Below are 27774 nucleotides of genomic sequence, written 5' to 3' on the forward strand. Positions count from 1 at the left end.
CCTTGTATTTCTATTGTTGATCAAGGATTATTAGGCATGCTGTCACAAACCTTTCACCCCCTCCTCCCCAATGAACCAAAACAGGGAATGCATGGATGAAATTCATGGATCTCTCTAGCTTTCCCCAAACCTCAATCCCCCATTCACCATTGTCCCCTTGGTCAAAACTTGATCAAACAAACACAAATGATTTTCCTTAGGTTCTACTATATCGAGCATATATAGTAACTCTAGCGACCCCTAGCAATCCCCACTTGTTATGATTTTTTGTATTTCCATTGTTGAATAATCCAATACATATGTTTCCTAATTTTCCAAACTTACCTAATTTTCCCTAATTGTGTACAGCTGCTTAAGGGTGTATTCTCATATCACAACGCTGCTTGATTAAAGATTACAGACCAATTTTAACTGGTAATCCGATGCAAATGCACATTTGAAAGTTAATGTCATAAAACTCCATCCCCATATTATACTAGAAACAAGAAGCGTGCCTTTAGTGACACACTTTAATCAGATTCATGCAGTCCAGGAATAAAAGAACTACATACAGTGTACTTAAGAATAATTTCCTAGGAAAAGAACTGTGACAATTTGAAAGGAAAAAAAATGTAAAATTAAGATTACATACAAATAATTGGCCAAACTTGAGTCATGGAATCTGAGAAAGCAGGAGTCTATTATATACGAGTGTTCTTGATTTGTACAAGTTACAATCTTGTTAAGAAGCTTTTGAAAGGCTAATCATTATGAAACAACAGAGACCTGTGCCACAGGGTTGCCAACCAAAAATTCTTGCTCTAGTAAATTGAAAAAGACATTTATCCTGCAGTATGGTCTGGACCAAAGGACAGATTTAGTCCAGTAATACTCTGCCCTTCACTGGAAGGCCAATTAAGGTTTGTCCCTTCCCCTGAACTTCGTGGACGTCCAATATTTGATATTACATTTCCTTCAAGAACATCTCTTTTAAGATTAATATGTCCATCACCAGTATTACCATAAGCATGATTTCCTCCATTTACAGTTGAAAACGATAATTGTTGGGGAGGCTGTGACCAGACAGAATGAGAAGGGCTTGGTTGACTCCCTTTTGGCTGAACCATAGACATGCCAGTACCTATATTAGTAGAAGCTAACCTACTTAAAGCCTCCCCAACTGCACTGGTGGGGGTTGTTCCATGGGAAAGTTTGTCACCCCATAGAGAAAGGTTTCCTTTATCAGGGCTAACATGCATCTCTGCAGATGGAGCAATACTGTGGCAGAATGCTCCATAGTTTGAGAGAATCTGAGGTGTAAGCATACCATGTAAACCAGAACCCAACGGATTCTGATAGGAGAAAATATTAGAGGGGAAACTTTGAGTAGTTGTTGAACTGGTAGCAGAAGCAACTGGCCCAAATGTACTAAACAGAGCTGCTGGACTTCCTCTCAAGAATTGTGGCAATACCTGATTTCCAGCTCCATTGCCCTCTCTTTCACAACTCACTTCCTTGGCATTTACCTTCTCCCTGTCCCTCTGAATGTCATTTTTCTGATCACTTTCACTTGACTTATGTGTGGCATTTGTGACAGCCCGATGAAAATCAGGTCGAGGGGAAGAAGTAAATGTGTGGTTATTCATCTCTCCTAAATTAGGCAATACAAATGAATATCCTTTGGTCGTCGAATGCAAAGGCTCTTCATTTTTCCTATTGCTTGAATTCCCTCCTTTGTCTTCTGCTGTTCTAAATGCAGGCACACCATACAGTAGTTGAGGTTGCCAAATTGATGAACTCATTTCAGAATACATCCTAGGATCTCCAAAAGGTAAAAAGGAAGGTCTAAAATTAGTCATACCTGTAGAAAACTGGCTCATAAAATTTAAACTGCCTGAGTTCAACCCTGGGTCAACATTGTTTATTCTGTTTTCTGTATCTTGAATATAGTCCTTATCTAAATCTTCTGGGTTTTTACCTACTCTTTTTTCGGAATCCATATTCTCCTCTTTAGCAACGGTCTGCAGTACAAACATCTGCCCTGTACTCTTTCCCTCTGAGGATGGTGTAGACGCCCTAAAGTTGGTGGTACTGACATATTCTGATGTATGAGAACCTGAATTATGGCCAAACGACTGCAAAGCTGATGGATTACAAGATCCTGATCCAGTCCCCTGGGTGCACTCTGGGACAACAGTGGCACTAGACAAACTTGAAGTCACAGTCACAGAAGAGTCTAAGGCAGAAGCCACATTTAACACTCCGCCATTAATATCAGCTCTTGCAGCAGAGGCACGGCCCAATGCTGCCGCCGTCATTGGGAATGCCTTCTCTGGAGGAACAGCTGGTGTGTAATTTTTTGGCAGTAAATCGTCCCAATTTTCAAGCAGCTCTTTATAGACTTTACGCAAAGTTACCTAGTGGATTCAATTACAAATGTGTGACCATAAAAGTAAATGACACACAGTGAGAAACTTAACTATAAAGAAACAAAAATATATATAACCACCATACCTCGGTAAGCCCAGTTGCTTTGCAAATTTCAGCTTGTGTTTTCCGTTTGTCTTCCAGCTGACAAGCCAGATAGATAGCAGCTGCAGAGATACTAATAGGATTCCTGCGAGTACAGAAGCATTTGTTGATAACTACTTCTCCTATGTGAGTTGCCAGGTCCTGGAAGTTTCAAATTTAAGTATGAAATAAGATTAGATAGCACAAATGATCGGTCAAAGCTAGAACATTGGAAGAAAATGACAAATAGATCTAAATTGTATAAAATATATATTAAGATTACATAGCACAGATGATGGAACAAAGCTAATTGACTGATGAATAAAAAGGTCACGCATATATAAACAAACAGAACTTACAGACAAAAAACAAACTTTGTTTGATGTTATGAAGACCATAAATAGAAATTTATAAAGCACTGCATCTATCAGATTTTTGGTTTTCCAATAAGCATACCTGAGTTGTTTTGCTCAACTGAAGCAAACTACAAAATCTTGGCATGTGAACAGAGATTGAATTGCTATTAATAGGCTGGCTTAACTTTAGAGCATCACCTAATATTTTGAGATATTTTCCAATTTCCTTCTGTTGAACATTAGCTGCAGCTGAAATCTCCTGTAACACATACACAAGATCTAGTCAGCTTAGCATGCAGGTTGTGTTTAAAACTACATTGTAATTCAAATACCTGTCAGCTCCAATCACAAATTAAAAACCCCTTGTCATTGATATAAAATGAATAATGAGTTAATGAGTTCACAATCATCGCTTAGAGCAATCAATCTACACATTTTTTTAAATGCAATTATGAGTGGTTTCTGTGGGTTCTGCAAACTTATAATGAGGACCCTAAGGTATTTTGTATTGGAATATTTAATTATATTTTAGTCACTTAAATTTAGTTTCTTGTTTAATGGTCATTTAGCTTTTTAGTTAATTAGCTTTTAAGCTTTATTTAGCATTTAGCTTTTGCTTTTTAGTTAATTAGCTTTTAAGCTTTATTTAGCGTTTAGCTTTTTAGTAGTTTACTTTAAACGACTTGTTCTTAATTTAGAACGTCATGCTTGTAATCTCTTTATATACGCTTGTATATTGTTGAATAGATTATCCGATTATTGAATTATTCATTCAATTTATTTTTCATGGTATCAAAACATGGAAATTAAAAATTTCGAAAGTTTTTGTTATTAAAATTTTTCAAAGTTTTTATTGAAGAGATTTTTTTTAAATTGTTTTTTTTAAAATGAGCAGGGTCTTTTTCTCTTCCTGGGCGGATTTTTTTTTGGAGGTTGAAAATTTTCCTAGGGTTTTTGCAATTTTCGACTAGGGTTTTGACCCTTCAATTTAAGTCGAAATTTTATTCTGGATGCAGATTCTTGGTGGGTTTTTCGAGACCTCAACTGGGTCATTGTCAAATTTATCTGGGTGCATCGTTTTCCGTGCCTCAATTTTTGAGCCGTCAGACTTGCATTCCGATTTCAGATTCCTGGTGGGTTTTTCGAGAGCTTTTTTGGGTTGGTCTTGGATTTTGTTAGGTGCCTCGTTTTCTGTGCTTTAAATTTTGTGCCAGTAAATTTACCTTGGAATTTAAAATCAGTCCTTGATTTCTGCTAATCCTGTGGACGTCAGGAATTTTCATGTCTTCTGGGTGCTGTTTATGTTATACGTCCGACCTAGGGTTTCTGCCCCTATTTTTTTTTGTGTTTTTAAAAAAAAAAAAATCATCTATATTTTTCGTGGTATCAGAAAGATTGCAAGAAATTGTTGGCATCCATGCAATCTAGGCTGGGAGGGTCTCAAGAACAGGAGTAGGCTCATGTTGCAAAGCATTCTAGAGAGAAGGAGTCAGCCTTCTATGCTTTGTGATAAGCGAATTTCCTGTTTGGTTAGTTTTCACATTTTTTTTTCCTCGGAAATTGTTCGCAAAGTTCCAAATTTTTTCCTTAAAAATTATTATCTGTCATCCGCAAAGCTTGCGTGGGTTCTCTGATTTTTCTGCACAAAAAATCATGGGAGGGTTTTGCTTGATTTTTCCTCAAAATCAGGGAGTGTTGTTTTACCACGTGACGTCTACTATTTTGCCGCGTGAGGTTTGTTGTTTTACCACATGATGTTTGTTGTTTTGCCATGTGATATCTGGTGTCTTGCCGCATGATGACTAGTGTTTTACCGCGTGATGCTTGGGGTTTTACCGCGCGACGTTTCAAGGGTTTTTACCATTTTTTTCCACAAAAATAATGATTTGTATCTTTAGTTTTGGAGAGTTTGTCGATTTTTCCTCAAAATCATGGTTTCAGGTTTTTTGTTTGGTTACCCAACGTCAAGTTGGATGGATTTTGGTATTCTTGGTCATTACCGCAGCAGTGTTCTTTTCATTTGTGATCAAAAGACTTGCAGTGTCTTCTGTAGGGTAGTTAGTAGATAGAATGACCATTAAGGGAGGGTATTAGAATATTTAATTATATTTTAGTCACCTATATTTAGTTCCTTGTTTAATGGTCATTTAGCTTTTTAGTTAATTAGCTTTTAAGCTTTATTTAGTATTTAGCTTTTTCTTTTTAGTTAATTAGCTTTTAAGCTTTATTTAGCGTTTAGCGTTTTAGTAGTTCACTTTAAACAACTTGTTCTTAATTTAGAACATCGTGCTTGTAATCTCTTTATATACGCTTGTATATTGTTGAATAGATTATCTGATTTTTGAATTATTCATTTTCATTTTGGTCTGCTGAGTCTATTACTGTTTGGTGATATGCTGAATATATATTGACTCCATAAGTCGTTTATCCTTGTTTTTTCCCAGCTAATATAATTTGAGAGATCTTGCCTTCCTGAGTTATATTTTGAATATTTATTTCAGTCCCACTTATCAAATCGTGAGAGCTGGCTTGGATACTAGGCAACATTTATTATTCTTTTTTGTTGAGCACAATGAGGCAGCTTGTCATTTCACAGATGTAGTCAACAATCTACATGTATTATGGTATACCTTTAATATCCTCAACGTCCCAGGCATTTACATGCTTCAGCTAAAAAGACGTGCCATGAATGCTTAAAGCAATGTGGAGAAAAGCAATGAGAAAACAGGAATAAATAAAAGACACTTGATCGATTAGTGATTTGTTTGTTAAATGATTAATATAAACAAACATAAAAGATAAATAGAGTTAAAGAATAAAATTGCATAAGACATAAATAGAATTACTTTAAGGTAGTGATCACACAAGTATAAGGCAGTGATTGATATAATCAATAAAAGACAAGTGATTAGGTATATGATGCAGCACTTTAACTAAATGTAAGAGAGCGATTACAAAGAAGATTAAGAGCGGTGATTGGGAAAAACGCCTCCATATGAAAGATGGCAATGCAAAGGATGGGAAACCTTCGCCTCCACTCAAGGATATACATAAGTGAGATTTGTATTTACGGAGAAGGATTAGATATATGATCTGCATCTATTAAATAAGATTAAGCAATCATCATTGATCAAGAGAACAGATCTGATATAAGGCATCGGACTCTCAGATATACAGCCATGGCGCATGGTATCAATAAATTGGAATGAAGACTAAATGTCTATGAAATCGAACAGCAGCAGGGACAGTCATTTGTATCCTCATCCACTCTCTGAAATACAAATCAAAGAACAGTGAGCAAGCAATTACCTTTACCCAGGGAAGATCGAAGCATTCAGCAGAAGGGCACATAAGCCTAGGATCGACTCCAGAAGTTGAACACATATACATCAAAGGATTCATCTTCAGATCAGACATAGTACTGCAGACTGATTTCATATCAGATCTGCCATCCTCAGCACTTTCCTTCTCACCATCAATTGTGGCATATATATGTGCACGTGTGTGTGTGTGTTGCTTTGTGGAATATAAGATATGCTTGATTGTCTGAAAGCCTCTTGTAGGAAGGGCCTCGGGTGTAAGCAAAAAGGGTATAAGAGGGCTACGTAAGTAGGCCGTCCTAGAGTGGGCCATAATGGCTCCAATGGCAAGAGGTCACTTACATAGAGGAGCCAAGGAACACCCTTACGACCTCTGCCCAACTCCACAAGATGGCACTTGTCTTTAGGAAGATGAGACATTGATGGGGAAAGCAGGTACAAGCCGCTAAGCAAGCAAAGAGAGCTTTGGCAGATATCCACTCTTGGGCTTAGTGTAGAAATGGCTTCTGGCAGACCCATCATGTCTCCTCCTCCAAACCCTAATATGCTTGTATAATATTATTGATAGTATATGAATATGATGTGATCTTGTCAAACCCTAATGATATATATATAATTAATAAAACTTACGGCAAAAAACGTAAGCTAATAAAGTAAAGACTTTTTCTTTGTTATTTAACACAGGAAAAGTAATAATAAGTGGGCCCTTAAGACAAATTACAATTGAAAACAACATTAGGGTAGAGAATCTAATTTTTTTTTTATGTTATTGTAGGTTGTCTGTGAGGATGCTTGGTTGATTTCAGGTTTGGGTCGGCATGCGTTCTTACTTGGAAAAGTTTCCTTCCGCTTTATGTACCTAATATAAGTTCCATTTTTGATGATGCTCTACTGTGTGGTTTTCATTAACTTCTTGTTCTCCTATTTTTCTGTTTGAAAAATTGAGGCCATTTTTTGATAACTCCGCATTCAGTTCAAAGATAAATAAAACAAGCAAAACAAATTAGATTTTATCTTTCCAGTTCAGTTTTAAAGCTCCAGGTTCCAGCTTTTTCATGGTTATGTTTATACAGTTCAGAATCCAGATTTTGTACAAACAGATATTTTATTTTATTTTCCATTGCAAGCAGATTCAAGGTTTCAAACTCAGACTTTATTCAACCCATATTTCAGATTTCAAGCACTGAAACGTTTCCAGCCATAAGAGCAGATTTCTGTGAGGAATATGGCATATTCAATGGTCTTACATCAGTGAATTTCTATCTATTACATGGATGTTACTTGATTGCAGGCACGCATCAATATTTTATTGAGATATTTACTTAGACACTCTTACAAAACAATCTTGGCACAATGGAGCATTACATTTGGGACACATATTATGTGATTTTTACTTGTTTTTAGATTGGGGGTTCTATTGAGACCAGCACCCTTGAATTGTGAGGGTTTGTCCATAGGACCCACATCCCATACAATTCATTTTGTTGTGAGACTACTTTTACAAATGCTCTACTAGTGGGGGATACCACTGCAGTTACATTTCAAACTCCTCCTCCTATGGCACTCTTATGACTTGAATGTCTTATCTTCTTCTTCTCTTCTGACTCCTACAAGGCATCTACTTTTATCTTCTTCCTCTATTTCCTATAGCTTGAACTCCTACCTGCTCCTGCAGGGCAGCTACTCCTTCCTGCTTGCTTTCCTCTGTCAACACCTGTGGGCCTACTGCACACTAACATTGGGATAATTGAACCTCAGTCCCCAACATAAGAACCAAGTGGTCAAAACAAATTGACCACAGCCCCTTTAATCACATATTATGCATTTTGATGTCATCGTCAAGATTCATAATCAATCTAAAACTGCATGAGTCTGAGCAAAAACAAGGTATTATAACTAACTTAAACTAAGCATTGCTGGAAGCTTGAACGGGTAGGGAATCCTATAATTGTATCAGTATGTATGATGGTGCTCAGTTCCTTTAGAAAGGGTGATGCTGAAATGAAGACAATCCCTATTCTATATCATAGGGCTTAAGCTATAACGAAGTACTGAATAATGGAAAGATGATATATAATACAAGGTAAGGGCAAACAAGAAATTCATCTTTTCTCTACATTGTTTGCTTCTACATCACAAGATTGAACAATGCCAAAACAAGGAACAACACTTATGGCCAACAGTTGCATGACTTAGAAATTTGCCATGGCACCCCTACTATGTGTCAAAGATGAAGTTATCCTTGTTATAGAGACCTTTAACGTTCTTAAACATTAGATTATGATGAAAGAAACAAATTATTATGCACATCCACAACTGATCATAGAAGGTCAATTGGAGCAGCAGTACTAGTAGTTTACAATATTAAGTCGGGTGAAAAGAGAGCCAGAACAACCAAAAAAAAATTCCCATAAAATACAACAATATTCTCTACAAAAAACACTTGTGTTTCCTTCCATTTGAAGCCAATTTGATGGTGTCTATGTATACATCAGCAGAGGCTTCTGCTAACTAATGGAGAAGCCCATAATCTGCAGTAAGCATCTTCGACTACATGATGTTGAAAATGCCAAGACATTTTGTTTAAATGACGCCTGTTTCCTTATTTTTATTAATAATCGATGTAGATTCATTCATAGATGTATTATATTATATTTATATTCGCATTAAAATAGAATTACCTCATGTTTTGTTTTCCCATTTAAACTTCTTAAATTCACATTTTTTAAAATTAATAAAATAAAACTTCCGTAGTGTAAGTTTCTTGTTAATAACTATTATTAGTATTATTATTTGATATTCTATACAGTTGACATTATTTAGTTTTAAAATTTATTTCAATTTCAAAAATTTTAAATTTATTTAATCGCTAGAATTTAAAATTTAAATTTATTAAATGTTAAAATTTTAAATTAAAGTTTAGTATATTGTATTTAACTAAAGTATAAATATAAAATTGTAGATTTATATTATTTGAATTTAAAACAAACTTTTTTCTCAAATTTAGTAAGCTAATGAATTTGTTTGGATGTTTAATCTCACCGAATTTGAATTCATCCCACACAAATCTTGTGACACAGCTTCATCTAGACTTGTTCCTAGATTTATTGCATCATTTGAACAGTTCCACTCAAGGTGATTCTAATTGCTAATTATATGGATTAATAATTGTATTCTAATTGCTAAGTATACTAATTGATATTGAATTAGTATACCGCATTTTAAATATATAATATTTATGGTAGTTTTGTTTAGCATCATAATATGTGGTATTTTGAATTTAAATGCTTATTTTTTAGGTTTCAAATAGTTTTTTTGATAATAAACTTGGCAGGCCCGAGAACCAAAAAGGAGGCAAACCCCACGAGAAAAAGGACCAGGTCCATATTCATAGACAGTTAATATCATCTACAGGATTGCTCAATCAATGAGTTGTCAATCAAACATACACAAAACTTCATAGCACTTGCCTAAAAGATCGCCAAAGGATCACAACATGAAAACTATGACCGATTACACATAAAATAACAGAAGCATTAATAACGGACTATTACTACCCTACAAACTTGATAAACCAGAGTTATAAACAAAGTCTATAATGGGGATTAGGGCAAATTATGCAGGTCTCGAGTCATCACTCGAAGTAACATTACATTTAACACTAGGCATAGACATACCCGATAGAGCCATCATCTCTACATCCTCTGAGTCAGACAATGTTGGAATAGTTTCCACAGGGAGCTTCACCTTTAGATCCATAGCCAATTCCTCCACCAATTGCAGCAAACACAATTGCCATTTGTTTGAAGCATGTAAATGATCAAGGCCACAATTGAAATAAACCTCATTCTGGTGAACCACATCTTCAAAGCCATCATGAATTAGAATTTAGCCTGTCACATTCGAAAGCAAGGAGGCACAAGACAATGACTGAGCCACGTCAAAAATATTCCACCTCTCTCGCGTATGTCTAGGGTTGAGTAGGAGATTGGCTATGCTGGAGGAAATCCCCACACTCGGAGCCCCATCTATGGCTTTCAGGAATTCCATATCCTAATCACTTAGCATCGAAGATCCAGATCTTTGATTTCCTTCTCAACAAATGCCATGAAGTCTACTATCATCTCTTTGTCGAAGGCCCTATGTTTAATCTTCAGGCTCTTCTAAACAAACTTTGCCTTGTTCTTCTGTGTTCCATGACATTGTCGAGATGGGGTTGGCAGGATGGCAGGGGATGCGATTCGAGGATGGCAGTCCAAGGGCCATTTCTACAAGTTAATGAGCAACAGTAGAACAGCAGCAATATAACATAACAGTGCTTAAACGATATTGGATGACGTTTGCAGAAGCCTGCATGCCAACCACATTCCAAAAGGAAATGCAATTCGGGGATGGCAGTCCAAGGGCCATTTCTACAAGTTAATGAACAACACCAGAACAGCAGCAATATAACATTACAGTGCTTAAATGATGTTGGATGATGTTTGAAGAAGCCTGCATGCCAACCACATTCCAAAAGGAAATTGTTCATTTGTACTTCTCACACAATACCACAATATACCAGACCATGGAAAATGCACCTTAAATCTCTTTTGCAACTGACATTAACAACTGACTCTAATATCATATAAGAATTTTGAAGTTTGATGCTTTTTTTGAACAATGAAATCAGAAATCCAAATTATTGCTGTTAATATTAACTGTTATATAGCTTATATTATTGTCCATGAATCTGAATCATGATATATTTATTGCTGTTATACTAAAGCTTTTGCAGTCACTGCTGTTATGATTTACTTAATTGCTGTGATACTGCTGTCATGGTATATTTATTGCTGCTGTTATAGTGCTGTCATGATATATTTAACAGTCCTTTTTAAATGTTATAAACATTTTTTATTAAAACAAAATTTACAATTGCTTTTCAATAAGGGGAACTTGGCCTTCCCCAGGATGGTCAAGGGGCATCTGAGACGTCACCAGCCACCTCAGGGACAGCCAGGTGTCCACTATGTGTTTCCTGTCATCCCTGATTTTGGAATGCATTCCAGGACGTTTCCGCATTTTCTCAGTTGAGGGATGACAGCTAGGGGACGTCTTCAAAAGTCCCCATCCTCGAAACGCTTCAAGGGACAGGAACAGCGATTTGACGAGTGGGGACACATCTTCATGAAACATAGCTCTATTTCCTATCCCATCTTACCACCCATTGCATGCTCAATAACAAACCTCTTCAATATTACTAAATCAAAGGTTAGCTTTTGATATTGGGGCATCAATTTCCCCTTGAGAGACTTTAATACTAGTTTCAAGTATCCCTACCAGACATTTGTTGTCAGCTTGAGGCCCTACACAACCAACATCCTAATCTAAGAAAAAGTAAAGCTACATAGTTAACAGGAACATATTCTTGCCAAAAAATGAACAAGAGAGGAATGAGCCTGTGAACACTAGTGCCTTCAATCCTGAAACTATTCGTATATGGGATGCAGAGTACCAATCTTTACCAGAGGTGATCAAATCAAAGATGTCATATGCAGAATACATAGAGTTTGCAAGGAAGAGTGAACCACATAAGAAAAGGATATACAAAAGCAAGCATCTGAAGTATAAGTTCGGAAAACTTGCAGCTGCTTGTTTTGATGGGAGTGACAAGATCTCAAACTAGAGCATGGCTACAGAAGATGGAAACTTATTTTAAGCTCAACCCTACGATGGAAAGAGATGTGGTTCAATTTGCCTCTTGCATCTTGAAGGGGGAGCGTATGAATGGTGGTTTCATGGTCATACCACTCAAGGCCATTATCAAATACATAGTTTTGATGAATCCTCTTTGTGGTGATTGTACTTGAATTATCAGAACAAAGGATCATGCCCTCTCAGCAGATTTGTAAAATCTTTAGCACCAATCTCTTTGCGGGAAGCTATTAAAAGGGCTCTAGCTCTTGACCCATCCATTCCAAAGAATGTATTCTCTCATCCATCCAAACCCAATACATGGCATCATAAGGGAGGTTTCCAAAAAAGGCTATTACATGCACCAACCCTACACCCAAAAATACAACTCCTAATGTGGTGAAGAAGATAGATAAGGAGACAAGAAATGAGCTTAGAAGGAAGAAGCTTTGTTTTTCTTGTAGAGAACCATGGCATCTTGGGCATAGGTGTTTGGGTAAAGGACAAGTCCACTATATTGAAATAGTCTCAGATAAAGATTTAATTTCAGAGGGCAATGAAAAGTTCAAAGATGTAGAGGATTCAAAGCATGAAGTTGAAGAAAAGGAGGTTACAAAAAAAGGTTCACTAGCTACACTTTAAGGAGCACCAAGATACCATCCTTCCAGAGTTCGTGGAGTGTTAGCAGGGCAGCGAATGACTGTATTGATTGATAGTCGGGCAACCCACAATTTCATTGATAAGGGTTAGTTGTGAAGAGAGGGATGAAAATTGAAGCATTTGATGGTTTTAATGACACAGTTGCGGATGGTTTCACCATATCATGCAATAGAGTTGTCAAACAGTTGAGTATAACTTTGGGAGATTATACGGTTTGTGATGACTTTTATGTGATAGGGATTGGAGAAACTGTTATGGTTTTGTGTGTTCAATGGCTACATTCTTTGGGGAAGTTCACACAAAACTATCACTCTATGGAGTTGAGATTTAAATAAGATGCGAAAGAAGTTGTTCTCAAAGGAATCTTGAATGGAGCTCCTAGAGTGGTAACAGCCAAGAGGATGGAGAGGACTTTTTGAAGGGGTCAAGTTGCTTGGACAGCCACTTGTTTGATTCATCCTTCAAGCTCTTCAAATGGGAAAGGTAAGTTTAATTTTGAAATTCAAAAAATTCTAGATAAGCATGATATACCTCCAGGATTACCCCCGAATAGAGGATTTTAGCATTTTATAGAGTTAGAACAGGATGCTAAACCTGTTATTACTACACCATATAGACATCAATGAGCATACAAGAAGGAGATTGAGAGGATTATTAAGGAACTCTTAGATGTGGGGTTTATTAAACCACATTCTAATCTGTTTGCATCATCAGTGGTTCTTGTTAAGAACAAGGATGGCACTTTGAGGATGTGCATAGATTACAAGACATTGAATAAGAAGACCATCAAGAATAGATATCCTAGTCCAAGAATTGATGAAATTCTTGATGAGTTGCATGGAGCAGTTTACTTTTCCAAGATTGATTTGAGATCGGGATATCACCGAATTTGTATGAGAGACAAAAATGTGGAGAAGACAACTTTTCGATGTCACCATGGGCATTTTGAATTCTTGGTCATGCCTTTAACTTTCAATCATGCATGAACCAGGTATTCGGTAAAGAACTCAGAAAGTTTGTTTTGGTATTCTTTGATGATATCTTAATTTACAGTAAAACATGGAAGGAACATTTGAAACATTTAGACACTGTTTTGAGAATTTTGGAGCAGCAATCTTTCTATGCTAAGTTGTCCACATGTGAGTTTGAGTTGACTGAAATTTTGTAATTGGGACATGTCATAAGTTCCAAGGGTGTTCAAGTAGATCAGCAAAAGATACAGACAATTTTAGATTGGCCCCCACCAACCAATCTAACACAATTGAAAGGATTTCTTGGGCTTTTTTGTTATCACAGAAGGTTTACAAAAGGTTTCTCTCAACTTGCTATTCCATTGACTGATTTGACTAGGAAAGGAGCCTTTGTATGGTCTGAGGAAGCTCAAAAAACATTTGACAAGTTCAAAGAGGTAATGAGCTCAATTCCTGATTTTCCTTTACCATTTGTGATTGAATGTGATGCATCTAGAGAAGGCATAGGAGCTATCCTAATCAAAGGGGTACGTCCAATACCTTATGAGAGTAGAAAATATGTAATTTGGAGAAGGGATATTTTGTTTATGATAAAGAAATGTTGGCCATTATGCATGCTCTAGAAAAGTTTAAACAAAATCTTGTTTGTGGCAATTTTGCGGTGAAGACGGACTATAATAGTTTGAGGTTCTTTATGAATCAAAAGAACCTAAATGACCGCCAACAAAAATGGGTAAGCAAAAGCTGCAATCTTATGATTTTGAGATAGAGTACATGAAAAGCAAGGCCAATGTGGTTGCAGATGCACTTTCCAGGAAACCAACTCTATGTTCATTGTCTACTATTTTAGATGATTGTAAGGATAATATTATTTCTGAATATGTTAAGAATTCAATTGCTTATGATGTCTTGGATGAGAAGATGCAAGATGACAAGTATACAATTACAGAAGGGCTGATATACTATAAGAAGAGAATCTTTTTAGAAGCAAAATCAAAGATCAAGGAAAAGATAATGAGGGCATTTCACAATATTCCCTTGGCTGGTCATCACAGGTATTACAAGACTTATAAGCAGACTCGAGAGAGATTTTTTTGGAAAGGGCTGAAAAAGGAAATGCATAAACACATTAAGGAGTGTACGACTTGCTAACAGAACACAGGAGAACAATTTTTTTTTGTAGGATTGCTACAACCGCTGCCCATTCCAGAACAAAAATGGGAAATGGGAAAGCATACCTATGGACTTCATCACAAGACTTCCTAAGGTCCAAGGTAAAGATTGCATTTATGTTGTGGTGGATAGATTGACAAAGCATGCAAATTTCTTTTATATCACATCAGAATTTAAGGCTCTCCAAGTAGCAAAGTTGTTTTTCAAAAAGATATTGCATGGATTGCCTAAGAGAATTGTTAGTGATAGAGAAGGTAGATTCATGAGTTCTTTTTGGAAGGAGATTTTCCACTTGACAGGTACATAATTCACTCCAAGCACAAGTTATCATCCACAAATAGATGGCCAAACAGAAATTGTTAATAAGTGGATAGAAGGCTACTTGAGGAATTATGCTTCAAATCAACAAACTACATGGGTCAAATGGTTGCACTTGGGAGAAAACTGCTACATAACAACTCACCACATGTCCATTGGTACGCCACCCTTTTGAGCTTTAAATGAGTATAACGCACTTTCATTTTACTCATTTATAGTTTTCAGATTGTAGACTAACCATAGCTAGTGATCTTCTTAATCAGCTAAGTTACCGGTTCGGGTTTGGGCACCGGTTCGGGTTCGAAGAACCCGGTACGCCGGTACGGCAAAATTTTGGAAAGGAGTTTGGGTTCATTTGGGTTCGTTAGTACAAAAACATGTAAATTTCATATATATATATATATATATATATATATATATTTGTGAAGCCTATAAGCATGAATTAAAAATTTGCATGTCACATAGCATCATATAAACAACAAAACAAACATCAGTCTTCAACTCCTCTTTGATCTTGGAAGCCAAATTTTGTTCACCCTTTCTTCAACCTGCTCTCATAAAACATATGTTTGCAACACAAATGAAGTGAAATGAGTGAATATAATGTTTCAGAAGTCACTTTTAGGGTATAAGTTTCACTTTTTAGTAGGCGGAATTCAAAAAAAAATTAAATTTTGCATATAATTTGTTTTTTTGGGCCGCCCAGCTGCCCAGGTTCGACCTAGGTCCGCCTAGGTTCGACCCGGGTTCGACTGGGTTCGACCCTGGTTCGACCTAGGTTCGACCCGGGTTTGACTGGGTTTGACCAGGAACGGACCACCTCTGGGTTTTTTGAACCCTGGTCGAACCCAGTCCGAACCGGACCTGAACCAAGAACCCATTCAAACCAGGACCGGTACCAGGGGGGTCCAAGGGCGAACCCGATATCTTAATTAATCAGAGTAAAGATATATCAAGGTCACTAAAAATAAACATAAAGCAAGCACAAAACCAACAGAAGATGTATGCAAATAGGGAAAGAACAGAGAGATCTTTTGAGGTAGGAGACATAGTTTTCCTAAGACTGTAGCCATATAGACAAAGCTCTCTAAAGAAGAGTGGGGCTGAAAAATTGAAGCCTAAGTTCTATGGACCATATAGGATCATCAAAAGAATTGGTGAGGTAGCATATGAGTTAGAGCTTCCTCCAAATAGTCGGATCCACAATGTATTTCATGTTTCTTGTTTGAAGAAAGTTCTTGGATGGTAGATTGTGCTTTCACTTGATCTGCCACCCTTGGATGATGAAAGGAATTTGATCTTGATTCCTGAAGTTCTGAAAACTAGGGACAAAAGATTGAGAACAGAAGCATTACTGAATACTTAATTAAATGGAAGAATTTACCAGCAGAGGATGCAACTTGGGAAGGTCCAGAGATTTTTGAGCATCCAAATTTTCATTGCTCAAGGACAAACAATTTCCAAGAGGGACGACTTGTCATGTCCGTTTTTATTTAAAATTAAAATTTAATTTTGGCATTTATTAACCCATTTTATTCTTCCATATGTTAATTGGACAAGCTTAGGGAGAATAATTAATTTAATATTCAGTATCAACAAGACATTTAAATATTAAATTATTTTTTTAATAACTTAATGGGGTGTTGGAATTTGTGCCATTTTGGGAAAGTTGTTGCACGACAAATTTTAGAAAGTTTCCATCATTACAAGCAGAGGAGAATATTTGATAACTCAGTGACAACTTTTGGAAACTGTCATAATTAAATTAGTAGGAATTCCAAATGAGGGAGTTTGAATTTGAATTTGTGCCATTTTGGGAAAGTTGTCGTGGGATAAAATTTAGAAAGTGTCTGCCATTACAAATGGAGAAGAATCTTTGATAAGTCAATGACAAATTTTGGCAACTATCATTATTAAATATGCAGGAATTCTAAAGGAGGGAGTTTGAATTTGGACACCCAAATCTTACATACATGATGAAAAAAAATATTGGGATTTTGATAATTTGGAGGGTTGTTGAGTATCATTTTCTTCTCTACATTTGAAGATTTGTGGGAAGCTTCTTCAATTGACGGAACCCCATTGAAGGAGAGAGCTTGTGGACAGAAACCCACAAAAACCCTTGTTCATAGAGGGCATTCTCACTCTGAAATTGTATTTGGGCTGAAGGAAATTTGGTGGATTTGTTTGTTGCTTCTTCTATAGCTTCCAAGTTCACTTCAAGTGTTGTATGGAGACATAGTTTTGTGATTTTTCTGTCCTGTGAGGTTTATGAACGTGTTACAGCAGTAAGCTGCTGTTATGCTGTTATTGAGTCTGTAATCAGTCCTATTTATTGTTATTTTCATTTGATGAAAAACTATTGCAGTTGGAGAAGTTTGGAGTAGATCAGGTAGCATTGTTTTGGCATAGATTGGTGATTTGTGTATAGGAGTTTGGTGTGTGAAATTATAGTTTGGCTTGCTGTTATAAATCAAAGTTTTAAAACTCGGACTCGCCACGGACTTGGCAAACCAAAATACTGGACTTGGACTTGGACTCATGAAAGACTCGCAAAAGACTCGGCAAAAAAAAAAAAACCATAGTTTTACAAAAAACCATAAAGAAATTAATGCATTTAAAGAACATAAGGGCCATAATTGAAACATTACACCAGCCAATGTGTATATAAATTATAAAGAGAATAAATCATTCAAAGACAGATTTACAAAGGGGATACATATGATGGGGAACCACCAATCAGAACAAATCAGAATAGTATTAAGCTACGGCGGTAGCATCCTTGACCTTGAAGGTATGCATGGTGATATACTTTTACTATATGAAATCCGATAATGTTTCCATGCAGAGGTTAATATTAATGAAAATATTAACATAGAGTGCAATATATTTAATAAGGATATCAAGACAGTGGCAGATCAGATCTGACATGCGTCAGACCTGTCTGCCAATACCACCCCCTAAGCACATTACTAATTAGGATTGTTTTCAGTGGTAATAGTATTATTATTACTAATTAGGATTGTTTTCAGTGGTAATAGTATTAGTAATAATATAAAAAGATACTAGGAAATCCATAAATAATTGGTTATAATATATATATATATATATATATATATACACTCAAATCAGAATAAGAGTAATATAATGATTGTAAATATAGATATTGATAATAATAGATATAAATATAATAGTTATGGTCTAAGTCACCAGGTTCGAATTCGAATTCGAAGTTCGACAGCTTTGAAATTCGAATGAAGTTCGATGAGGAAAAAATTCGAAATGCATAAAATTCAAATTAAATTCGCCATTTGTAATTTTTTAAATTTTTAATAAATATATGTAATATATCTATAATATTATATTAAATTCTTCCTAATTGAAATTAAAATTGAAAAATCAATTAATTGAGCAATTAATTTTTCAATATTATTTTCCAGAAATAAAAATTAATTATGAATTTATAACACATTAAAATTATTTATAACACATCATCTTTATACATTACTAAATTAAATTAAAATTATTGGAAATAAAAATATATTATGAATTTATAACACATCTTCTTTATACATTACTAAATTAAAAATACATCTATCATAATTTTAATACATTATCTTCGGGGTGGGGGGCTCACCACAACTAAAGTACATCGAGCCTTTAATCATTATCTTTATATATTAATAAATATGTTTAACGAATACGATAAATCGCAGTGGGACGGCCGGAGCAATATTTCATCAAATCGATGGTTTTCACCCATTCCTCCCGCCACTGAAGAGTAATCTCCTTTCCGCGATTTGTTGATCCTGCGGACGTGGAGGGCTGGCGGACTGCAACTCCGGGCAACTCCCATGGGTGTTGGGCGGACTGGGCAACTCCCACGGGCAATGGCGACTCCCGTGGGTGTGACCGCAACTCCCGTGACCGCCCTATTTATTAAAACCGCGACGAAACCCTAAAACGCAAGGCAAAAAAACCTTTTTCGGCAACCCTAAACTTTAATTCAAATTTAATCGAATTTAATCGAATTTTTTAGGGTTTTTGCAAAATGTTTCAAGTTCGGCGAATTTCGAACTTCAAGGTTGAAATTCGGCCGAACCTGGTGACATAGGTTATGGTTACATAATACTTTTAAAAATTACTCTGTAATATCACGTAATAATTCATAATTATTGTGTAAAGGATTTATATGAATCAGAATAAGATTTGAGTATTGAATATGGTAAGTTAGCATGTACTCGATAGACTAAAGAAAGATCAAATATCACAGATTTGACTCGTGTAAGATAGACTTGACTCTTAATCAAGTTAGTATAAGTCATTAGTATTTTGGAAATAGATTAATTATGGTTAAATTAGACCAAACCTGAGTGGGGGACATTACACAAGCGAAAGGGACATTACACAAGCGAAAATTATCATTTCATCATCAACGCATATTTGAGGGTTTATATATTAAATTTAAGATTTTTGGCATCCTAAAGCACTGGATCTGAGTTGTTGCAGTCATACCAGCTACTGGTTGTTATCATTGGAGAATTTTGGCAATATTTTTGGAGGTAGCCCAGCTGCACAAGATTTTAGAAATTATTTTTCAAGAGTGGCAAACCATTTTTTGAAATATTTATTGCTGAATTGGGAGGCAACAATGTGAGGACAGTCCATACATGCTTATTTGGCACTTCTGAGGTCTGATTTGTGTTTCCGAGCAGCAAGCAGGGTTAAAATAGTTTATTCAATCATTGTAAGCTCCTACACAGCCGTGCAGCTGCTGTACCAGTCTGTACAGCCCTTAACCTAGCAAGATCAGCCAGCCATACCACTCCAATATGGATAAAGTCTATGTGGGTTGAAAATTGTTATTTCAAATATGATTTCAGTCATTGTAAGCTCCTACGCAGCCGTACAGCTGCTGTACCAGTCTGTACAGCCCTTACCCTAGCAAGATCAGCCAGCCATACCACTCCAATATGAATAAGGTGTATGTGAGTTGAAAATTGTAATTTCAAATGACTTCGGTTTTAGAGCTATTTCCAGCTTGTGGTCGTTGCAAAAGCCAATAAAATCAGACAAGAATTCAAAAATTTATTTTGAATCTAATATGAGCATTTGAAGTAATGTAGGGCTTGTACCAGCCATTAAATTTATCAAAATTTAGTTCAGATTTGGTTTATGAAGTGTTTGAGGATCAAGTATTTTCCATTATTTTTTTTATTTTTTTTCATTACGACAGGGTATCCCTGCGACTCAGCCCAGCACCCAACCTGTCTTACCTTGGACTTACTTTATTGCCAAGTTGGGGTCAAAGAAGGGGCAAGCTGAGGCGAGACTAGTCCCCTGCGGGGAGGATCCACAGCTCGCAAGCAGTCCCCCCTCTTAAACCTGGGAGGAAGTCGAACCCGAGACCAATGGGGAGCAAACCCACGGCCCAAGCCAACTCACCTACCCGTGCGGGCTCAAGTATTTTCCATTATTATTTTCAAGTTTCAGTTTGCTTCTTGTTTCAAAAAAATCAGAAAATACAAAAAAAGTTATAAAACCATAAAAAATATAAAAGGGACATTACAATGCAGCTAAGCGACCACTATGTCAAAAGCTTGGACCATTAACGAATGGCACCCACCAATGTTAAGGGTGAGGTTTTTGTTCCACCAAAACACCACCACTGGTGAACCCCCTCGTGGACACATGGCTACTAGTCCCACCATCTAGTTCAAGTACACGCCCACTGGCACGACGAAGGAGTGTCCACCAGGGTTTAGCTAGGGGCAGCCCACCACACTCCACAAGGCTCATCCTCAAGACCTCAGCTCTGATACCAAGCTAAGTGACCACTACGCCAAAAGATTTGACTATTAATGAATGGTGCCCACCAGTGTTATGGGTGAGGTTTTCATCCCACCAAAACTAACACATGGCTACTAGCCCCACCATCTAGTACATATACATGTCTGCCAACATAATGGAGGAAAATTCGCTAGGGTTCAACCAGGGGCATTCCACACATGGTAAAATGGTGTAATGATATGTTTATTGGTTGTTTGGAAATAAGTACCAAGTTCAAGTCCCATAGTGGACATTTGTGTCACTTAATTTGATACTTGTTGGACAATGTGCCCTAATGTATGAAGATGTGCCCCGTTTGTGGCCTCACTAATTGGGGTTGGTTAAACCCTAGATGTAACATATCAAAAATAAACATATGTGCTTCTTTGATTGAAGGCAGTTAGGTGCCACCACTACCTCTAGTTGTCAAGGTAACACCAATCCTATGTTGAGGTAGCATCTCTATTAGTACAATTAACTCACCTCTTCTTATACACTTGTCACCATGACTTTTGCACCCAAGAGGATATCTATATGCAAACTTCTATTCATGTGCAATTTTCAATTTCTACTTTTGCGTATAGAGAGATCTAGTAGTAGCAATTAGTCTTATTGCCAAGGTCATGGATAGAAGATTTAGAAGTTTGCTAAAGCAATTTTAAAATCCTGGTAAGGCATGAATAAATGTCAAAGGTAATGAATTAATAGTGAATATATAATTATTTCTTCATTTGGGTTATGATCTAGTGATTGAGACAATGTATCACTGGCATGCATAAAAACCAGATTTAAACCCAAGCTGGCGTAGAATATGGTGAGCCTAGAACCATCATATGTGTCATAGTAGGATTCAATTTACATAGTGTTGGCATGGCGTGGCAAAAGTGCAAAAATTTTGGGGTTTTTAACAAAAAGAATCAAAGGCAGAGTGAGCCTAGATCCACTACATGTGTCATAGTAGGATTTCATTTACAAGGTATTTGCATGGTGCAGCAGAAGTGCAAGAATTTTTGGGTTTAAAACCAGAAAAACACAGGCAGAATAAATAAATGATATAACATTGTAAAATTAAGCAAAACAATTTGATTTAGTTGTCATGCCAATTATAGCAAGTACAAATTAAAATAAACCTACAACATGTACCAAATATGAAAATAATATCGTTATGATGAAAATTTCAGTAAATGGGTACAGAGACTTGAAACATTCCAATTTCAATACCTTCAAAGCATCAGAACACAAATTTCAAAAAACTTCTGGTAGCCTCAAATGGTAAATTTAAGAACTTTTGATAGCCTTTTTATAACTGGAAAAACGCTGCATTAATTGAAATGATCACAATTTTTTGTTTGCTTTTCTTAAAAGCTATATTTTATAGCTAGACACGGTTTTTTAATACCAAAAGACTTGGCTACTATGCATCGGGAAGGAATGGGGAACTTCACAGTTCACAAATAAAGCTGTTATGTGCCTTGTGTTAAATTTTAAAACTCGGTTCCAGGTTTCTTTAATGAATAATCCTACAATGACGTATCTGACTCTGTTGAACTCAACAACTTAATTTGCTCTCTCTCACTAAGATTTAAATAAAAAGGGCGGTGGCTCTTCATTAAAAAAATAATGAACATTTTGTCAACTTCACACAAGCTTAGAAACAAGGTTCTCATAAGAGAGATGTGTCTGACCTTATTCAATTTGGAAGTATATTTTTCTTAAAGCTCTCTCTCGATAAGAATTATAGAAAAGGGCAGCGGCCCATCATTAAAACATAATGAATTGAGAAGCAAGGGTCTGATGAGAGATGTGTCTGACTTTATTCAATTAGGAAGTCTATTTTTCTTAAATAATCTCTCGATCAGATTCATAGAAAAGGGCAATGGCTCATCATTAAAAAAATTAATTCAGAAGCTTAGAAGCGAGATTCTCATGAAAGAGATGCGTCTGACTTTATCCGATTTGGAAGTCTATTTTTCTTAAAGCTCTGTCTCACTTTGATTGTTCATATAAAAAGGGACAGTCACCCGTCATTAAAAACATAACTAATATTTTGTCAATGCATTGAACTCTTAATGAGTATTTTTAGTTAGAATTTTAAATCATCTCAAGTGACCTCTAAGAGGAGTCACTTTGACTAATGACATTTTTACTCATCTGTTTTGATAATAATTAAAGGGAAACGAGATGAACTTCACAGTTTTTAGATTTTTTTACTTTTTAATCTGTTTTACCATTAACATGGCTTAAAAACTAATACTATATTATATTAAATGAAAACTGCTCCACAACTCTAAATATAATTCAACCCAATATCATAAGCTACCGTGAATTATAAGCCACAAGGCAGCATTGAGTCTCGCCCAGCTTTAATACAAATGAAAAAAAATAACTTAGCCTAATTAAACCACCAACTTCCAGGCAAGTTACTATTCCTTCCGCCCAGATTATCGAAAAAATGGAGGTAACATTCAATTAATTTCAAAGCAAATTGGCCCATGATATGATTACAACGTATATCAGAGGATTCTCTCTCCCTCCCCAGGTAGAAAGGAGAGACAATCTTAAACACAAAAGAGGAATAGTTGATTCCAAGAGGTAAAATGCCCCTCAAATTTATTAAAAAAACCCATTCAGATAAAAATTAAAATGAATCCACCCCAAAAATTATATGGAACGGAAAAAGAACAAAATACTTGCTTAAAAGAAAAGAAAAGAAAAATACCGATAACTGACCTGTAAAGTCCGTGGCTCATGTGCCTCCCGCATGGCCTGCACAAGCGCTGCAGTGGCGAGCGCCTCAATATTCCTGTTACGCAGATAGGTCGTACAGGCACAGTCTCTGAAGAGCTGAATCGCATGATCCGAAATATCCCTGTCCAACCCCAAAATGGACGCCACATCCACAATCTGCAAATAAGCCCTCAAATTATCCACCAATCCCAGGCAATTATTATTACTATTCACACCCTCGTACGAGGCAGGGGCAGCGGGCGGCTCCTCGAGCAGAACCCGCTCGAGCTCCGCCAAATATCCGCAGAAAGTCGTGGCCGTGACCGTATAAAGAGGCGTCCGATCAAGCGACCAGGCGCTAAAGGCCGTAATAAAGCCCGTGTTTTCGAAGGGGTCGTCCTCCATGGGCGGCGGCGGCGGGCGGTCACATTGGGCGCTGCTGAAATCGGGGGTTACAATGCACAGGGGCGTGTCCTGAGCTCTTTCCACGAAGAGCTCTTCAACCTGGGTTAAGCGCTCTTCCACCACGCGGCCACATGAGGCACACTCTGTTATATAGCGCCCCGCCGCTACGGAAGTGCAGCGCCCCTGCTCTGTGCCTGCACAGTAAGGGCAGGGCACTCTGTTGGACATTGTCAGCCCCCGATCTTATGGGTTTCCTGCTACCTGCTGTTTGGAATTCTGGATTCAGGCTTCATTGTAGGCTGCTGTAGGTTCCAATTTGCCCCCTTTTTCTCTTGTTTTCCTTGTGTTCTGAAAGCGAAACACCATTTTTGTTTTGACTGGAGGGAATGACGTTAACATTGGCGGCGTTGTGATTCGTACACGTATAAATTCGGCGTGCAGATTTCTGGGTTTAGGTAGTAACGGGAAAGTTGTCGTCCAATGGATATAGTTTTATTGAGGAGAATGATATCATGTTGTAGAGCAGTCACAGGTTGTGCGTGTGAAGTGTTTTCACGCGACCAAATGTTCTGCGCAGGGCCATTAATGCGTTGTCGTGTGACTTTGGATAGTGTAAATTGTGGATATAAGTTAGATTAAAATATGATGATTAAATATATAGATTACGGTGTTGTTATTACTATTCAAGTGTGTAGTTTTGGAGTTAAATTTATTCATCTTCACAAGAACCTATTTGTCATAAAGATTCAATGGTTCATTTAGCATTTAATGTATCTAGGTGATGCTTACATAAATGAAGCATTGGGCTTTGTCAGAGGGTCAGTCATCCCAGTACTACTCCAATTCAAGTGCGCTTAACTATGAAGTTTCTGGCAAGGTTAAATATGGATCCAATGAGGCCATTCATCTCGGTACTACTCCAACTCGAGTGTCTTAAACCATGAAGTTTTTAAATATAAACTCTTTGAATTTTAGTTTTAGGAGTGGAGGGGATAACTTCAAAGTCTCTTAAAATCATATCTAAGGATTTTAAATGGTTTGAATTTGCACAGCAATTATCTTGACGAGTTCATTAGTTAAACTTAAGGTTTTAGATTGGCATCATCAAATATGATGTCACATTAGTATGTTTTTGTGTTCATGTTATTTTGAAGGGTGGTCACAAGTGATGTGTGGACTTGTCTTCATGCAAGCAAATATTTTATGGAAGGCTTTAATGTATTGACATGTGACTTTGGATGATGCAATTGTTTTTTTATGGATAAGATATAGATTATAATATGATAAGTACACGTACATATATTTTGAATTTTAGTTTTAGTAGGGGAGAGGATAACTTTAAAACCAAAATCATACCTAACAATTTTAGATGACTTAAAAGTGTATAGCAATTATCTTAACACATTCATTGGTTATATTTAAGGTTGTGGATCCACACCATCAAATATGATGTTACCTTAGCATGTTTTTGTTGGTACCATTTGTATAGTTAGTCACAAGCGATGTGTGGAAGTATTTTCACACAAGCAAAAGTTGTGTGCAAAGTTTTAATGTTTTGGAGTGTGACTTTAAACAATGTATTTTTTTATATGGATATAATTTAGATTATAAAATGATGAGTAAATATGCATTTATTCTGAATTTTGGTTTTGCAGTGGAAAGAATAATTTCAAGCCTCTCAAAATCATACCTAACTATTTTAAATGACTTGGATTTGTGTAGAAATTATCTCGACGAGTTCATTGGTCAAATTTAAGATTTTGGGCCCATCTCATCAAATATAATGCCACGTTAGCATATCTTTTATGATGTCATTTTGTAGGGTAGTCACAAGTGATGTGTGGAAGTCTTTTTCACACAGGAAAATATTTTGTGTGGGGTTTTTTATGTGTTTGTATGTGACTTTGGACAATGCAAAAAAAATTATGGATTTAGTTTAGATTATAATATGATGAGTAAATATGCATTTATTTTGAACTTGAATTTTAGTAGGGGAAAGGATAATTTCAAGTCTCTCAAAATCATACCTAATAATTTTAAATGATTCGAATTTGTATAGCATTATCTCTTGATTCCTTACTAGGAAATATTAGAGAACCTTGTTCTTTTAGTTCACCAAGTAAGGATTTTTTTAGTTTTCTTTTGAATTTTTGCCATTGCAATTACTTCATCATTTAAAAAATCTAATGGTCCATTTTCAAGAGAAACATATGCATTCTCATTGGAATTTTCATTTATTTATTAAAAAAATTTCCTCTTGAGCATCCACCCAAGCTTGGATTATTCCCAAAACATTATCCAACCCAACATCATTAGGTGTAGGAATTTCCAAAGAGAGTGCAAGAAGATAACTTCACCCTCTACCTCATTTTGACCATATCAAATTTTTCAACAGTACACACAAAAAAATTGAACAATGTCTTTCCCAACCTTTTTCAGAGGTACTTATGTTACATAAGGAAAACTAGCTCTAGTACTTGATGCAATGACTCAAAATTTTAAACCTTAATTTTATTTAAAATGCCAAGACTTGTATTTAAAGCAAATATTGCCTTACATAAATCAAGTTCTCCTCTATGAACGTTAGCATTTAACTACCCATGTTAACATAAAGAAAATCTAGTTTAGATTATACTTCCTTGGAGTTGTTATGTTTACCTTCTTTGTTTGTTGGAACTAAACTTTCTTTGTGAAAATAAATACATACTTGAGTTGTAAGTGTAGTAATATATTGTATTATATTCAAAGTTTCATGTTTATCAAGTGTCACTTGATCTAATAAACTTATATAGGCATCGAGTATCACTTGATTAATTTCATTTTATCAATGCTTAGTCAAGTATTACTTTGTTGACTACAGTTTTTGTGTTGGTGAAGTGTTACTTGAGTAGATAATTTAAACAAACACAAAACAATCATGACTTGTTATCATCATTAATTCCTCGTATTATCAAGAGTTAACTTTTAAACATGAATATTGAGTTAAAACAAGACATGTTGTGCCTTCTCAAACTTTCATGTTGACTTCGCCTAGTGAAGAGTTGGTTGAATAGTTATGAACATAATTCTATGTGAAGACATGTCATACTTTCAACATAACCTCTATTATACCATGTTACTTGAAAAAGGTTATACCCAATTGTTCAAAAAATCACCTCTTTGATATTATTGGCCATCCAATTAAGGAATTAACATTCTACCCTCCTTATGCATTGTTTTGGCCTTGCTTATGTAAGACACGAGAACCTCAGTTTAGATCAAGATAGAATTTTTATTGCACTCGGAATAAATAATATAACCTAGTGTACCTCAATTTTAATTCAATCACTCACATGATAAATCGTTGTATAAGTTTTATTTGATAAGATTCAATGTCCAACCTATATCTCAATTGTTGAATTCATCCAAGGGAACTTCCTATAACAATAAGCATACATCATTCATTTTCACTTCTGAAAAATGATGCCCTCTCACTTAAAACATATTGCATGTATGTTCCTTTAAAGGGAAATAGGGATATGAGAATTTTAAGTGCTTATGCATCTTATAATGATTGGTAATTTTTATGTTCTCATTCTTGTACTACAAAATCTTTTATATAGAAATTTAAATATAAATGATATTACACAATACATATTATTGATTGTCACTATCCTAAACATAAACAAAAAACACTCATACCTTGATCGACAAGATTAACACGCTACAAGTATTAATCAAGTGGCTTGCCAAGTTGAAGTTAGACACCATTGCAATGCCCCAAGAAAACAAAATAAAATCATGCTATAAAGTCTATAATCACTCTAAAATACTTGAAGTGGCTCAAGAAGACTCCACAATAAGCCCATA

The 27774-nt window shown here is 36.0% G+C and overlaps 1 protein-coding gene across 2 annotated transcripts; it reads right to left on the reverse strand.

The window, feature by feature from the left end:
• Positions 1 to 660: 660 nt before the first annotated feature.
• On the reverse strand, positions 661 to 24524 carry LOC131050119 (uncharacterized). Of its 2 annotated transcripts, XM_057984275.2 has the most exons (5): positions 23524 to 24524; positions 2947 to 3105; positions 2494 to 2652; positions 1841 to 2396; positions 661 to 1723 (listed from the first exon to the last, which is right to left on the reverse strand). In XM_057984275.2, exons 1-5 carry the CDS (start codon positions 24151 to 24153, stop codon positions 822 to 824), a joined length of 2406 nt encoding a protein of 801 aa, XP_057840258.2. In that variant the 5' UTR covers positions 24154 to 24524; the 3' UTR covers positions 661 to 821. The 2 variants fall into 2 exon arrangements, with proteins under 2 accessions (XP_057840258.2, XP_057840257.2); XM_057984274.2 differs by having other exon boundaries at positions 661 to 2396.
• Positions 24525 to 27774: the final 3250 nt, after the last annotated feature.

The sequence above is a fragment of the Cryptomeria japonica genome, chromosome 6 (assembly GCF_030272615.1).
Source record: "Cryptomeria japonica chromosome 6, Sugi_1.0, whole genome shotgun sequence".
NCBI classification, from domain to species: Eukaryota; Viridiplantae; Streptophyta; class Pinopsida; order Cupressales; family Cupressaceae; genus Cryptomeria; species Cryptomeria japonica.